The following is a 16387-nucleotide window of genomic DNA, read 5'->3' on the forward strand; positions in this document are numbered from 1 at the left end:
CTATACACAAAAAATAAAAAGAAAAATTAACATTAATATAAGTATCAAACGATTGAATATATCAACAATATCATATAAAAGTATAAAATTAATTAAAATACATTAAAAATAAAATAAATTTAAACTCACCTTATAAAGAAAATGCTTTTAAAAACTTTAGAAAATTTGAAGAATAACAAGAATTTTAAGATTGTGGAAGATTGAAAGTAGATTGAATTGGAAGATTGAAAGTACCAATTTATAGAATTGAAAGTATGATGTACTATTTACATGTGAATATTTTCTTCAAAATTTACAATAAAAACAAAGGGTCTACTATTGTCATGTGATCCTCTTTAACTTGTGAATATTTTCTTCAAAATTTACAATAAAAACAAAGGGTCTACTATTGTCATGTGATCCTCTTTAACTTTATATATATATATATATATATATATATATATATATATATATATATATCATTTTGTTTTTAAAAAAAAATTCAATAATTTTTCTCCTTTAATTTTTTATTTAAAAAAATTAATTATTTGAATTCAAATATTATTTAAATTTAAATTCAATATAATATCTTTTTTTAGAAAGAAAATATATTTATTACTTTATTTATTTTTAATTTTTTAAAAATAATGTATATTTTCTTATAAGTTATATACATAAATTTTAAAAAATATTCTAATTTTTTTTTTTATATAAAATCGCTGTTTTAACATTTTTAATTTTTTTTATTTAAAAAATTGCTTATTGCAGCGATTTAATAAATTTTTTTTTTTTTTAAAAAAAATCGCTGCCAGTGCAGCGGTTTATAAAATAAAATAAAACTTTTTGATATAAATCGCTGCACTGGCAGCGATTTACAAAAAAATAATTTTTTTTTTATAAATCGCTGCACTGGCAGCGATTTACAAAAAAATAATTTTTTTTTTATAAATCGCTGCACTGGCAGCGACTTATATCAATTTTTTTTATAAATCGTTGCTCAGGCAGCGATTTATATTAAGAATTTTTTTTTATAAATCGCTGCCAGTGCAGCGATATACCTTATTTTTTTTAAAAAAAAATTAAAAAATAATATAAAATCGCTGCCATGACAGCGATTTGTAAGAAATTTTTTTTTGAAATCGCTGCCTAGGCAGCGATTTCATTTTTTTTTATGAATCTTCTTATTTTGCAAAATCGCTGCCTCAGCAGCGATTTTACTTTTTCAGGTGAAGTAAATCGCTGCACCGGCAGCGATTTTAGCGTTTTGGTTAATATAAAATTTTATATGCCATTTTGAAATTTTTGTTAATATTTTGTACCCTTTAGTTTCAGACTCTCATAAAAGATGTATGAACATATCTTAAGCTTGTAAATAATCAAGAATCACCTCAAAATACACTTTGTACAGAAAGATATAATAAAAAAACACTAACAGTTGTACAGTCAGGATTTCTAATTCCAGTAGCTGGATAGAATTCTTCCTATTTTGCATCCCATATTTCGAATCCATAACAACAAATTTAGAGTTTTCAATAAACATAATAGTTGTAGAACTACGAAATATCTTTCCACATCATATTTATTCATTGTAAACGAAGTTCTATAAGACAATATATGCTTAAAATACAAAAGACTACCCAACAAAGAATCAAATTTTTTTCCCAACCACTTCCCAAAAGAAGTTGTGTGTTGAATTTACTCAAAAGGAACTTGTTTTTCTCTTGGTTTTGAAGAACATCTGTCTAGCTAATGTTTTAATGTTCTTATACTTTAGGAAAATGAAATCAACCAAAGGAGGTGTAAAATATATAGATACAAAATGATCCTAGTCAACACTATACATGTCAACAAAAGGGGCTGCCCCTAAAAATAGTTGGCTGCCCAGAATCATACATATATATACCCATTTTTATATACCTTATACCCACACCTCCAATATATGTGTAAATATAATTAGAAAATAATGCAAACACCCCCATACTATACGTTAAATTACGATAACAATTTATGTTAAGCACATTATCAAGTATCACAAATTTCAAGTTTCCAAAATGAGAATAAAACATGTTATAATAATATATGGATATGTAAATAATGGTCTAGTTTCTTAGGGGTGTAATAATATTGACTATAAAAGGAGATTTTTTCATCATTGTAATAAATGTACATATTCATTTGATAAAAAATTAGTAAAATCTTCAAATAATTTCTATTCATCTTGAATATTTTTCCTAAAATGAATAAAGTATATCTTTTTAATTTAAACAATATTGTAAAACGTCATTTTTATGTGTTTTGTACTATTATTTCAGATTGACTTGTCCCAAGACTAATATAGAATTATATATAATGTGAATTGAGTGACAGGTTGGTGAGTATCATATATTTAACAAAAACATCGTTAAGCAAGATTTAGTTTCAAATATGTTTGAAAGCAATATAAATTTTTAACTAAATATTAGTTATTCAAAATGAAAGAAAATAATAATGTGCTTCGACAAGCGATTTAATTTTTCCAGTCATACCTACACCACCATTTAATATTTAAAAAATATTTGTATTTTTTAAATTAACCATAAAAATTGAATACTCTTAAGCATATTCAAATACTGTCAAAATTTATATTTCAATATTCTGAACCAATATATAAATGCTTAAATATTAAATTATGCTCATACTTGAACCAAAATATATGTTAATTTAAAAAAATCGATGAAGGAAATGAATAAACAAATACGTCTGCGATAACTTTATGACCATTTTCTATGTACACTACTCAAATTTAAACCACATTAATATTTTTCCTAATAAGTTGGTTAACATAATACTATAACCATAAGTAAATATATTTTAAAATAATTCTATCTAACTTATATATAATATCCCCTCATTTAGTGTTTTTCCAAAATTGTACTTGCAAGCAATAAAAAAATCTCTATTTCAAACTTTTAAAAAAATATAGAGAATTAAAATTTTCTGTATAAATAGGAGTCAATCCCAGACAAGAAAATCAAAACTATACTGCTACTACAACAAATTCATTTTAACCCTAATATTCAAACAAACACATTTTCCCTCCCCTTTAGCCATGACAAGAAACAAAGTGAACTATGCTTTGATTGAACATGATACTAAAAGAAAAATCTCATATGATAAAAGACTGAAAGGGCTGTTGAAAAAATTTGATGAACTGAAAACACTTTGTGATATTGAAGTGGCTACAGTCATATACGGCCTATACAGGAATGAACCATATGCATTTCCAAATAATAATGTTGTACGCAACACTTTTATAAAGTTTAAAGAGTTGCCGATATTGGACAAATCTAAGAACATGGTGACAAGAGAAGAGTTCACTATGAAAAGGATCAAGAAGTTGGAGGAACAACTTTAAAAGATAAGAAAGGAAAATAGGGTCAAGGAAATGACAAATGAGATGTATGAGTTGTTCAATAAAAAAACTCTTTCTGTTGACATGAGCACTTCCTATCTAAACGACCTACGTTGTGTAATAAAAAAGAATCTTAAACAGGTACATGAACTAATGAAAAAAGAGGCAGATGGAGAGGGTTTTACATTGAATGCTCCTCAACCCATTGTCGAACCAATGGTATCCAGTAGGGACAATTTTGAAGGACCAATAAATCCTTCTCCTCTATTGTTTCCAGAAATGTTTCCTCCAATGGTTCCACAATTGTTTTCTCTAATGCCTCAACACAAGACTGTTGGAAAAACACCTAGACTGACCCATCAAATGCCGTCAACAAAAATGAATTCTCCGATTCCTTCAAAAAAGATGGATTCTCTTATGCCTTCACAAACGATTGATTCTTCGATGCCTTCATTAACGATATCTCCTACATTGACACAACAAATTGAACCTTCAATGGATATCCCTTCAATTGGTATATCAACCTCAATGAATAATGATCATAATCTCTTTGTTAACTTACCAGATAGTCCTACAATTTATGGGTTGCTTAACACGAAGGATGATGATGTGATGACCTTACTGGATGATCCATTTTTTAAAAATATAAATGTTCAAGATCCAAACAAAGCCAAAAAAAACTAAGGACCAATGTGTATATTTTTAATTTGTACTATTTTCTAAGAACTTATGGTCAAATGGAGTATTTATGTCGTTTACTATTTTTTCATATCAAAATTATATAATTGGACTCTCCGGATAAGTTTCCCTTCGTCCTCCTTTAATGTTTATGATACTGATTTATTTATTTTTCATTTATTTTTATTATTTTTAAAATGTTGTTGTTAGTTTAATTTTTCAAAATGACCTCTTACACTTAAAAATTAACAAAACCAATTTACATATAGGGTAAAACTTTATTTTTAAACTTTCAAGTGTAAACTAGCAACACATCTAATATTATAATAGTGGCTTTTATATTTTAAAAAATTCAAAGGTTCTATTATAACTTAATTTTTAGAATTGAGTTTTGCACTCTTAAATAATAGAATTGGATCACCAAATTTATATTTTGGTTCTATTTTTCTCATTTTTTTTCCTTCGTGAAGTAGAGAAATTCTGCCTATGTACAATGTCTATTGGACAAAACAAAAGTGTCCCCTGCATTAGGAATATAACTTTAGTGTTTATTTATTGGAAGATACAACTATTCATATAAGAAATAAAAAATAAGTCAAGGAAGATAATAATAAATTAATAGGTAAAATTTGAACTATGACAGGTACTAATACACAAAATTTATTATAAAATTGAGATTTACAAATATCCTAATGTTACTGAAACATGTCGGTGAAATATATTTTTTATGATGTGCATCTGACCCGAATGGGCATGTTTATGTTGTGATAATATTTCCTGTTCTGCCATGTTTTGTTAATTTTGAACAACAGTTGGTCTGTATATCTATTTTTGGTTGTGCATATTTATGTGTTATAGTATATCTTTTCGGTTTTATTTATACTTAGATCTTTTCCAATAGTTGTCTTTATTGTCAAATTTGGTGACTTATGCAATTAATGATTTTGTAAAGGCAAAGTCAATGTAAAATACTATGGATAGTTTGGTTGATAACATGTGTCTGATGTGATCCAAAAAAATTTAGTCAATTGATAATATCGAGTGTTAATGTTTTCTGATGAGAATCACCATTAATGGAGATTTGAGAAGAGAAGAAAAATCTTTCATTCATTGTGTGTATCTTTACATTCAAGATATGTACATATATATACAAGTAAAGAAGTTATAACTAGAAGATTCTTCCTAACTGAATTCTAACTAACTTCTACAACTAACTAACTAACTTTTATTAACTCATCACTCCCCCTCAAGCTTATAATAAGAAAATATATTTTTCATTCTAAGCTTGTGAATAAAAGCTTCATGCTGAGGTTTACATAGTCCTTTTGTGAGTAAGTCTGCTGGCTGATCTTTAGTGTTTATGTAGTGTGTTTGTATTAGTCCTTCCACAATCTTTTCTCTAACAAAGTGACAATCTATATCGAAATAATTAGTTCTCTCATGAAAAATAGGATGAGCTGCTATCTGAATTGCAGCTTTGCTGTCACAAAACAACCTTATAGGCAGCCTGATTTCTGTTTCCAATTCCTTGAATAAGCCTTTCAGCCAAACTATTTCTGCAACTGTAGTAGCCATACTCCTGAATTCTGCCTCTGCAGAGCTTCTGGATACAGTGTTTTGCTTCTTAGTTTTACATGATATTGCAGCATCCCCAAACTTCACTACATATCCAGTTACAGACCTTCTAGACTCCACACATGCAGCCCAATTTGACTCACAATATGCTGTTAATTCTGAACTTTTACTACTTGGCATAAACAAACGAAGTCCTGCTGTTCCTTTGATATATTTCACTACTCGAATAACAGCTTCCATGTGAGATGTTTTAGGTGAATGCATAAACTGACTTAACATTTGAACCACAAAGGCTAAATCTGGCCTGGTCATAGTTAAATATAACAACCTCCCTATAAGCCTTTGATATTTTCCAAAGTCATCTAACAATGTATCTTCTGTATTAATAACTTTGCCTGTACATCAAATTCAATAGAAGTTAACTTGTGATTGGATTCTAGAGGAGTAGAAGCAGGTCTGCACCTTGTTAGTCCTAGTTAAGATACAAGTCCTAAAGCATATTTTCTCTGATTCATGAGAATACCATAATTAGTTCTAGAGAACTCAATTCCAAGAAAGTATTTTAGCTCACCGAGATCTTTCATCTTGAACGTGTGTTGTAGATCTTTCCTGACTTGCTGTATATGCTGCAAATTACTGTCAGTTACTAATAGATCATCAACATATACCAAAATTACAAGCAACTCCTTTCCTACCTTCTTTGTAAACAAGGAATAATCATAATGAGACTGTGTAAATCCCATATTACTCAATGCTTGAGTTAGTTTTAGATTCCACTGCCTTGGTGCTTGCTTCAAGCCATACAAAGATTTATGTAATTTGCAAACCATAGACTTCTCCCCCTGGGTTGCAAAACCATCTGGAACATGCATATACACCTCTTCCAGAAGATCACCTTGAAGAAAGGCATTGTGAACATCCATTTGAAATACAAACCAACCATTAGAAGCAGCTAAGGCCACAACTGACCTCACAGTTACCATCTTAGCTACTGGTGAGAAGGTCTCAGTGTAATCTAGACCTTCTTGCTGACTATATCCTTTGGCCACTAGCCTGGCCTTATATCTTTCAACAGCCCCTGAGGCATGATATTTCACTTTATACACCCACTTGCAACCAATAGGAGTCTTGTCATGTGGAAGAGGAACAATAGTCCAAGTACAATTATCTTCTAGAGCAGTAATTTATGTTTGCATGGCTTTAACCCAATGAGGACCCAAACATGCTTCTTTATATGTCTTAGGTTCAGTAATTGTAGAATAAGCAGCAAGAGAAGCTCTATAAGAAGGAGACAGTCTAGAATAAGAAACATAATTGGAAAGTGGATACAGACAAACACTTTTAGTAGTAGGAGTAACATAGTTATCCAACCAACTAGGAGGTTTTGAGAGTCTGGTAGATGTTCTAAGAGAAGGTTGATTTTCAGTAGATACAACTATCTCAGAAAGTGAATGAGAATCAACTAGAGATGATGTAGAGACTGAGGTATCACTTGAAGTATCTGAAGTAGTAACAGACTCAGGAAGACTAGAAAAGTCATCAAGAAAATGTAGAACAGGAAATACAGGAGAAGGAAAAGAGTGAAGATCCTTAAAAGGAAATATACCTTCTTTAAACACTGTGTCTCTTCTAACAAAAAAGGAGTGATAGCTCAGATCATATAATATATACAACTTTGCTTCAACACAAGCACATGAAGGAGGAGGCATTAGAGTTTCAAACTCATCCCACAATTCTCTAAGTCTTGAAAAGTAACTTGATACAGAAGCAGTACCTTGAGATAATGTAACAATTTCCTTATGTAGAAAGAAAGCCCTGGATGCATTGACCTTATCAAACCTCTCACGAAGATCTTCCCAAACTCTGTGTGCATCAGATCCATAAATGACTGTACTCAGTAAACCTTTAGAAACAGAATTCATTATCCATCCCAAGACAATGACATTACATCTATCCCACAGATCATGCATTGAAAAAGGATACATATCCTTTTTACATGTTCCTAACAGAAATCCTAACTTGTTTTTTTTTTCAGAAGTACAAGTTTCAAGAATTTACTCCATAGAGAGTAATTTTCAGATCCTAAAAGTTGGATTGAGGTAATAACTGAACCTTGAGTATCTGATGGATGAATGAACAAGGGATGATTGTGATCAATTCGTTAAGATTCAGTAGAAGATGAAGATCCTCCCTGCACTTGCACTTCTTCACTTACAGTTCCTTCACTTGGAAGCACCATGATTGATTCACCAACAAATTTCCAGAAATTAACAGAGTTCAAGCTCAGAGATGACAAACAGAGATCCTTTTTCCAAGATTACAATAGAGATCTAATCAAAGAATGATAACCAGATCGTACAACAAACTTTTATCAGCAAATAGAAGAGTGGATGAGATGATTTCACGCTATGAAGACGTTAGACACAGAATGCTTTACTATGCTCTGATACCATGATGAGAATCACCATTAATGGAGATTTGAGAAAAGAAGAAAAATCTTTCATTCATTGTGTGTATCTTTACATTCAAGATATGTACATATATATACAAGTAAAGAAGTTGTAACTAGAAGATTCTTCCTAACTGAATTCTAACTAACTTCTACAACTAACTAACTAACTTTTATTAACTCATCATTTTCATTAAGTTGTTGTCATTCCTATAGAGTCTATCACCCATGTATTCTCCATTGTCTCCTACATTGACACAACAAATCGAACCTTTAATGGATATCCCTTCAATTAGTCTATCAACCTCAACGAATAATGACCATAATTCTTTTCTTGACTTACCAGATAGTCCTACAATTTGTGGGTTGCTTAACTCAAAGGATGATGATGTGATGACCTTATTGGATGGTCCGTTTTTTAAAAATATAATTGTGCAAGATCCAAACCACACCAAAAAAAAAAACTAAGGACCAATGTGTGTATTTTTAATTAGTACTATTTTCTAATTACATATAGTTAAATGGAGTACTTATGTCATTTACTATTTTTCACATCTGAATTGTGCCGTTGGACTCTCCGGATAAGTTTCCCTTCGTCCTCCTTTGAAGTGTCCTTCTGTCTTATTCCTTAATGTGTTTTAAAGTTTGTAGTTTCATTCACTTATTAAATCGATGGTCAATTATTCTTATGTTTATTAGATACTGAATTATTTATTTATTTTTCATATATTATTATTATTATTATTATTATTGAAATGTTCTTGCTTAGTTTAATTTTACAAAATGACCTCTTACACTTAAAATTTAACAAACCAATTTACATATAGGGTAACATTTTATTTTTTAAACTTTCTGGTGTAAACTAGTAGCACATCTAATATTAAAATAGTCGCTTTTATATGTTAAAAAATTCAAAGGTTCTATTATAACTTAATTTTTAGAATTGATGTTTGCACTCCTAAAAAATAGAATTGGATCACCAAATTTATATTTTGGTTCCATTTTTCTCATTTTTTTCCCTTCGTGAAGTAGAGAAATTCTTCCTATGTTCAAAGTCTATTGGACAAAATAAATGGGTCCTCTGCATTAGGAGTATAACTTTAGTGTTTATTTATTGGAAGATACAACTATTCATATAAGAAATAAAAACTAAGGCAAGGAAGATAATAATAAATTAATAAATAAAATTTGAACTATGACATGTACTAATACACAAAGTGTAATATAAAATTGAGATTTACAAACACCCTAATGTTACTGAAACATGTCGGTGAAATATATTTTTTATGTTCATCTGACCCGAATGGGCATGTTTATGTTGTGATAATATTTCCTGTTCTGCCATGTATTGTTAATTTTGAACAACAGTTGGTCTGTATATCTATTTTTGGTTGTGCATATTCATGTGTTATAGTATATCTTTTAGGTTTTATTTATACTTAGATCTTTTCCAATAGTTGTCTTTATTGTCAAATTGAGTGACTTGTGCAATTAATGATTTCCAGAGACAAAGTCAATGTAAGATACCATGGATAGTTTGGTTGATAATATGTGTCTGACGTGATCCAAAAAAATTGAGTCAATTGATAGTATCGAGTGTTAATGTTTTCATTAACTTTATTGTATAAAACAGAAACATAATTTATACAATTATGTTGTATAAAGCGAGAGAGAATTGTATTTCACTACAATTGTACAATTAGCTGACCCTTTTTGCTACAATAATTGTATAAAATTTGCATTTGTATACAATTGAATCGAAGTAAAAAAAATTTAAATTGTATAATTAAGTGAATCTCAACCATTATGTTGCAAATTTTGTATGGAGGAATAATTGCTTGGTTCCTGAATGTGTTATGAGAGTGAGCATGGAATGTTTTTTTAATTATATTATGACTAAGTAAACTAACCGCGCTTCGCGCGGTAGTAAACTACCTTTATTAACTTACATATCTTTTTATTTTAATTAAATAACATATGACCATTTAAATTGACGTCACAAAAAGTCCTTCAAAATTTTTGTGATTTTTAATCTAATGTTTTAAAAAAATATTTATGTTGGGTCTGACTAATTTGTATCCATGAAAATAGACTTTTTTACAACAATAAAATCTGCATTATATTTGTGACCTTTATTTAATAGAATATTAGAATGTTATAGTATTGCCATCATTATTTTTTTTGCGGGATAAGATATTGACAAACACTTAAGCTTGATTTCAAATGTTAAATTAATAAATACTCTGATTTGAAGTTTCTATATCTAAATGCATTAATATATTTCCTTCATGTTAATTAAACACTCCCAATTGTAAAATGGTACTCTTGTAGTGCATATTTTTTTTACTAAGTAGCAAATGAATCTTTTAAAATGTGGTAAAGCACGGGCTATCTTAATTATTTTCAAATATAAACGAAAATACCATTTGCTAGAAATATTTCAATGAACACTTAAACAACACAAATATTTTCTATTTTCACTTACTAAAATATTTTATTTGCCTCAAATTTTTCCGTTATCTTCCTCTATATTAGATATGAGTTAATTTGGAAATAATGTCCTTAAAATACTGCACAAATATTTGTGTGTGGTTGCATACGTGGAAATGATTACGACAACTCTACCTGATGAAACATCTCTAATTTACAAAAGTTTGTCAATATGTTACATTCTTAGTCTATTTGGTTTAACTGTTTTGAGAAGAGAGATATATTGAATAACTATGAATTTATTCCTATTATTCAGACAGTCTTCCCTCACAAAGTAATGAGATTCCAACATTGTAACTTCATTTATAATAAAAACTATAAAAGAGCAAAATAATAGAAAAATTCTAACTACCCTTCATCGTTTCAATACTGGACAAGGAGGAATAAACATATCATTTTACCTGTCTTACAATTGTAAAAAATAATGCAAACTAAATAGTCAATACCTAACTCGAGGATAGTAAAATTGTCAAGCTTCATGCAATGTGACTATTCCATCAAATTTAAAGGTTGAAGCGCCTACTTCAAATTCCTTGCATATGTCAGCTTAAATGTCAACCACTATTTCTTTGTCCTCCAAAGTCACAAACTACGGCCTGAAAAATCACTTGTCAACCAAAACAATCTGTCTTCACAATTCAATGAGGCATCAACGATCAAAATTAAGACAGAGCAAAACATATACAAGAGTAAGCAAACTGAGAAACTCCAAATATCCTTCTTTAAGTACATATGCATGTTTGCAGACTTTGTAATGATCCTTATTACCATGATGGTTATCTTTTTGACTTTGTACACCATTTACAGTAAAGGTATCTTGTATGCCGAAGGAAATGCAAAATGTATGCGATATACCTCGTCTCATCTAACAATTATATAACATACATTCTCGAATATTTGTTCTAAAAGTTGAGATTCCCTCTTGCTGAAATTGATTATTATCAACATGATTCGCAAGAAAAATCATAAAAAAGCACATTGCCAAGGAGGGAATAAAATAACTTATTGTCTCCTACACTTATGCAACAATGAGCATAGCAGAAACACCTAAAAGTTAGATAATTTGTAGCAATGCAAAAAAAGATTGAGAATGAAAATTGCAAAAACATAATCAGACCTATAGCAAATCATGTAATGAACTCTAGTTTACTTTTTGATTTCAAAATATCATTGTAATTTTGTGGAATAGTTGTAATTTGCTAGGATACATTTTTAATTGAAAGTAGAGGATAGGAAAATATAAACTAATTTCTAGATGAGTCATAAACGTGAAAATTAATTTTTTTAAAAATGCATACATTTTCATTGCAACAACAATTATTTGTAGACAGAATCACTGCAACCCCAAATTCAGCTCATGAAAAAGGGATTTCTACTTACTAAAAATAAAAACTACTCAATTAATGAAGGGTGAAGATCTGCTACCCAGCATAACAGTTGTAAAGAAAAATAGATCAGGTAGTACTTTTTTGGTTGAGTAAAAAAATAAAACATAGATTTTCATTGTACATTCATTTTCTTTTTTGGTACCGTATGAGACATTGACCTATAAGTAAAGGAAAAAGTTTTGTAAATTTACATAGAGAATGAACTTGGTGGAAATTTACCAAAAGAATCAACATAAAATTACCCACTCTTCGCACGAGAATTTAATAATACTTAAAATCTATTGGTTACTAAAATTAAAACACTATATTATCTTAAAATAAATATTAGTAATGTAAAGGAAAATGAAAGTTATTACATGGTATTATTTAACCTTAGTAACATAAACATAAATTCATGACGGTAAAATACGTACTATGATCTCCAACATAAGCAATGGTGTCAATGAGTCACTCAACATGAGCAAAGTAGACAGATATATAATTGTGATGATGAAGAAGAAAAAACAAAAGATGTTCAAAATTTTTGTTGTTTAAAATGAGAGAAAACATCTCCATTTATTGAAAACAAATGGTAGTTTGAACAAATATTTATTGTGCCTTATCATAAAGGTTATGACTATTTGGAAAGGTCACAACTTTCATAAATGTGACAACTTTTTATAAAAGTCACAACTTTTCATAAAAGTCGCAACTCTTCATTAAAGTCGCAACTATTCATAAAAGTCACAATTTTTCATAAAAGTCACATCATTTCATGCAAGAGTATGACTATTTTTGGGTAAGTCTTTATAAAAGTCTAACTCTTCATAAAAGTTACATATTTACATAAAAGTTACATCTTTTCAAAAAAGTAGAACGCTACTTTTGGAAATAAATAAATTAAAAAGGAAATTCTAGCTTGTGGCGCCGCCATATAGGTGTGCCTAGGGTTCTCTTTTATATAAATATAAGACTATGAGCTGACATCATGTTTCAAACAGTTTTCCTTTTTCTTTATGTTGCAATTATTTTAAACTTCTTATTATTAAAATGAGTTCAATTAAGTATCAGGAGTTGAGTATCTTTAGCTTAGTATCTTGGGTTGATATGTGCTTCATTGAGTCAAGTATAATATCTTTAAAGTTGAGTATCTTATCCTTGAGTACTTTAGAGTTTAGTAAGTTGAGTAGTTTTGAGTATAGTTGAGAAGGTTGTATCATTCATTTTATTAAATATTTTAAAGACTAAAGTTGTCTTTTTATGGTTAGTTGTATACATCTTATTAAATAAAGTTTTCTTTGGGCTTAAAGTTTGTGTGTAAGTTTTACGAACTTTTATTTTAGTTTTAAGCTTTTGTTTGCTTAAGTTAGTCTTCCGCTTGTTGTTAGCCATGATGAGGGTTCTCTTGGGGACCAACAATGGTTCTTTCGTGCCTGCTGGCCACGTTTAGGGTGTAGACTCAAGTCGTGACATAAAGTTTTATATAAATTCTGCAGATTGCGTCACAGTTTGTAGAAACTTCTATGGGCTATAGACTAGGACTGTAGAATGAAATTTGAGCCTTAAATTTAGTCAAAAATTGGAGATAATTTTTTGTTATTCCTGCGGACCCTCTTCTTCCTTTATGTTTATGTTTTGTTCTATTTGTGAAATAAACACTTTTGAAACATGTAATTATCTTTTCATTTTATGTTAATACGTTAGTGGATTGGACACGTGGCTACAAGATTTTAAGTATTAGAATGACTAGGTTTTTTGCTCCTGTATTTCTATTGTCTTCCTTACATATTTGTTAGCATTTTTTGGGTTTGAGGCTGACTTTTTGTAAAGGGATAGACAGTTGCAATCTCTTCCATTTTTGAGTCATGATACTAATTTATTATAATTTTTTTTATGTAATTGTAGAAACTATTTATACCTATGTTTAGGATCTTATTAAGGTGGTTTGCAATTAAGTTTTATCTGGTTTATGAGTTCTTATGATGCTATTTTTGAGAGAAGAATTCTTGCTACATTGTGAATGAATCTTTGGTTATTGAATATGATCATGTCTCTAAACCCTTCTTGAATATTACGATTTGGAAATGTGCGTATTGAGAGCCTTGTCTCTCTATTATCAAGGGTTTTCTCTTTAATACTCCCTTTGTGCCTAATTACTTGTCCATTTTTGAATTGACAAACCTATTAAAAATAAAATAATTGATATAGTGAGCTTATCATTTTACCCCTATTAATTATGAAGTGAATGAACTAAAATTTCTTATGATTTTCAAGAAATTCTACATTTTTCAAATTAATAAATTGAGGGTATAAAAGAGAAATGTTTTTTGTACTTTCTTAATTTGTGAAAATGGACAAATAATTAGAGACAACTAATATGATTAATATTTATCATATTGACTATAAAAGGAGATTTTTTTCATCATAGTAATAAATGTACATATTCATTTGATAAAAAATTAGTAAACATCTTGAATATTTTTCCTAAAATGAATAAAATATATCTTTTTAGTTTTAACACTATTGTAAACACATCATTTTTTCGATGTTTTTGTGCAATTATTTCAAATTGACTTGTCTCAAGACTAATATAGAATAATATACAATGTGAATCAAGTGACAGGTTAGTGAGTATCATATATTAACAAAAACATTAATGAGCAAGGTTTAGTTTCAAATATTTTTGAAATCAACATAATTTTTTTTATCTAAATATGGTTTATTCAAAATGAAAGAAAATAATAATGTGTTACGACAAGAGATGTAACTTGTTCAATCATACATTCATCCTTTTAAAATTTTAAAAATATTTGTATTTTTTTAATTAACCATGAAAATTGAATATTTTTAAGCATATTCAAATACTATCAAAATTTATATTTCATCCGAACCAATATATAAATGTCCCCTTGTTTCAATATTTAAGTATGTACATACTTGAATCAAAATATACTTTTTATTTTTTTAAAAAAACTCGATGACGAAAGTGAATAAACAAATACGTTCAGGATAACTTTATGACCATTTTATATGTATACTACTCAAATTTAAATTACATTAATATTTTTCCTAATAAGTTGGTTAACATAATACTATAACCATAAGTAAATATATTTCAAAATGATTCTATCTAACTTTTATATAATATCCCCTCATTTAGTGTTTTTCCAAAATTGTACTTGCAAGCAATAAAAAAATCTCTATTTCAAACTTTTAAAAAAATATAGAGAATTAAAATTTTCTGTATAAATAGGAGTCAATCCCAGACAAGAAAATCAAAACTACTACTGCTACTACAACAAATTCATTTTAACCCTAATATCCAAACAAACACATTTTTCCTCCCCTTTAGCCATGACAAGAAACAAAGTGAACTATGCTTTGATTGAACATGATACTAAAAGAAAAATCTCATATGATAAAAGACTGAAAGGGCTGTTGAAAAAATCTGATGAACTGAAAACACTTTGTGATGTTGAAGTGGCTACAATCATATACGGTCCATACAGGAATGAACCATATGCATTTCCAAATAATAATGTTGTACGCAACACTTTTATAAAGTTTAAAGAGTTGCCGATATTGGACAGATCTAAGAACATGGTGACAAGAGAAGAGTTCACTATGAAAAGGAACAAGAAGTTGGAGGAACAACTTCAAAAGATAAGAAAGGAAAATAGGGTCAAGGAAATGACAAATGAGATGTATGAGTTGTTCAATAGAAAAACTCTTTCTGTTGACATGAGCACTTCCTATCTAAACGACCTACGTTGTGTAATAAAAAAGAATCTCAAACAGGTACATGAACTAATGATAAAAGAGGCTGATGGAGAGGGTTTTACATTTAATGCCTCTCAACCCATTGTCGAACCAATGGTATCCAGTAAGGACAATTTTGAAGGACCAATAAATCCTTCTCCTCTATTGTTTTTAGAAATGTTTCCTCCAACGGTTCCACAATTGTTTTCTCCAATGCCTCAACACAAGACTGTTGGAAAAACACCTAGACTGACCCATCAAATGCCGTCAACAAAGATGGATTCTCTTATGCCTTCACAAATGATTGATTCTCCGATGCCTTCATTAACGATGTCTCCTACATTGACACAACAAATTTAACCTTCAATGGATATCCCTTCAATTGGTATATCAACCTCAACGAATAATGATCATAATCTCTCTGTTAACTTGCAAGATAGTCCTACAATTTCTGGGTTGCTTAACGCGAAGGATGATGATGTGATGACCTTACTGGATGATCCATTTTTTTAAAATATAAATGTTCAAGATCCAAACAACGCCAAAAAAAACTAAGGACCAATGTGTATATTTTTAATTTGTACTATTTTCTAAGTACTTATAGTCAAATGGAGTATTTATGTCGTTTACTATTTTTTCATATCAAAATTATATAATTGGACTCTCCGGATAAGTTTCCCTTCGTCCTCCTTTAATGTT

General features: G+C 29.2%; 1 protein-coding gene across 1 annotated transcript; it reads left to right on the forward strand.

Moving 5' to 3' along the window:
* Positions 1-15283: 15283 nt before the first annotated feature.
* LOC104647698 (agamous-like MADS-box protein AGL80) lies at positions 15284-16048 on the forward strand. Its single transcript, XM_010323333.2, has one exon. The coding sequence runs from the start codon at positions 15284-15286 to the stop codon at positions 16046-16048; it is 765 nt and encodes a 254-aa protein (XP_010321635.2).
* The last annotated feature ends 339 nt before the right edge of the window (positions 16049-16387 follow it).

Source organism: Solanum lycopersicum, chromosome 5 (assembly GCF_036512215.1).
Source record: "Solanum lycopersicum chromosome 5, SLM_r2.1".
Taxonomy (NCBI): Eukaryota; Viridiplantae; Streptophyta; class Magnoliopsida; order Solanales; family Solanaceae; genus Solanum; species Solanum lycopersicum.

What these genes read in the sequence shown, in the direction of transcription:
- LOC104647698 (XM_010323333.2), top strand. Translation starts at nt 15,284, where the DNA reads ATGACAAGAAACAAAGTGAACTATGCTTTGATTGAACATGATACTAAA.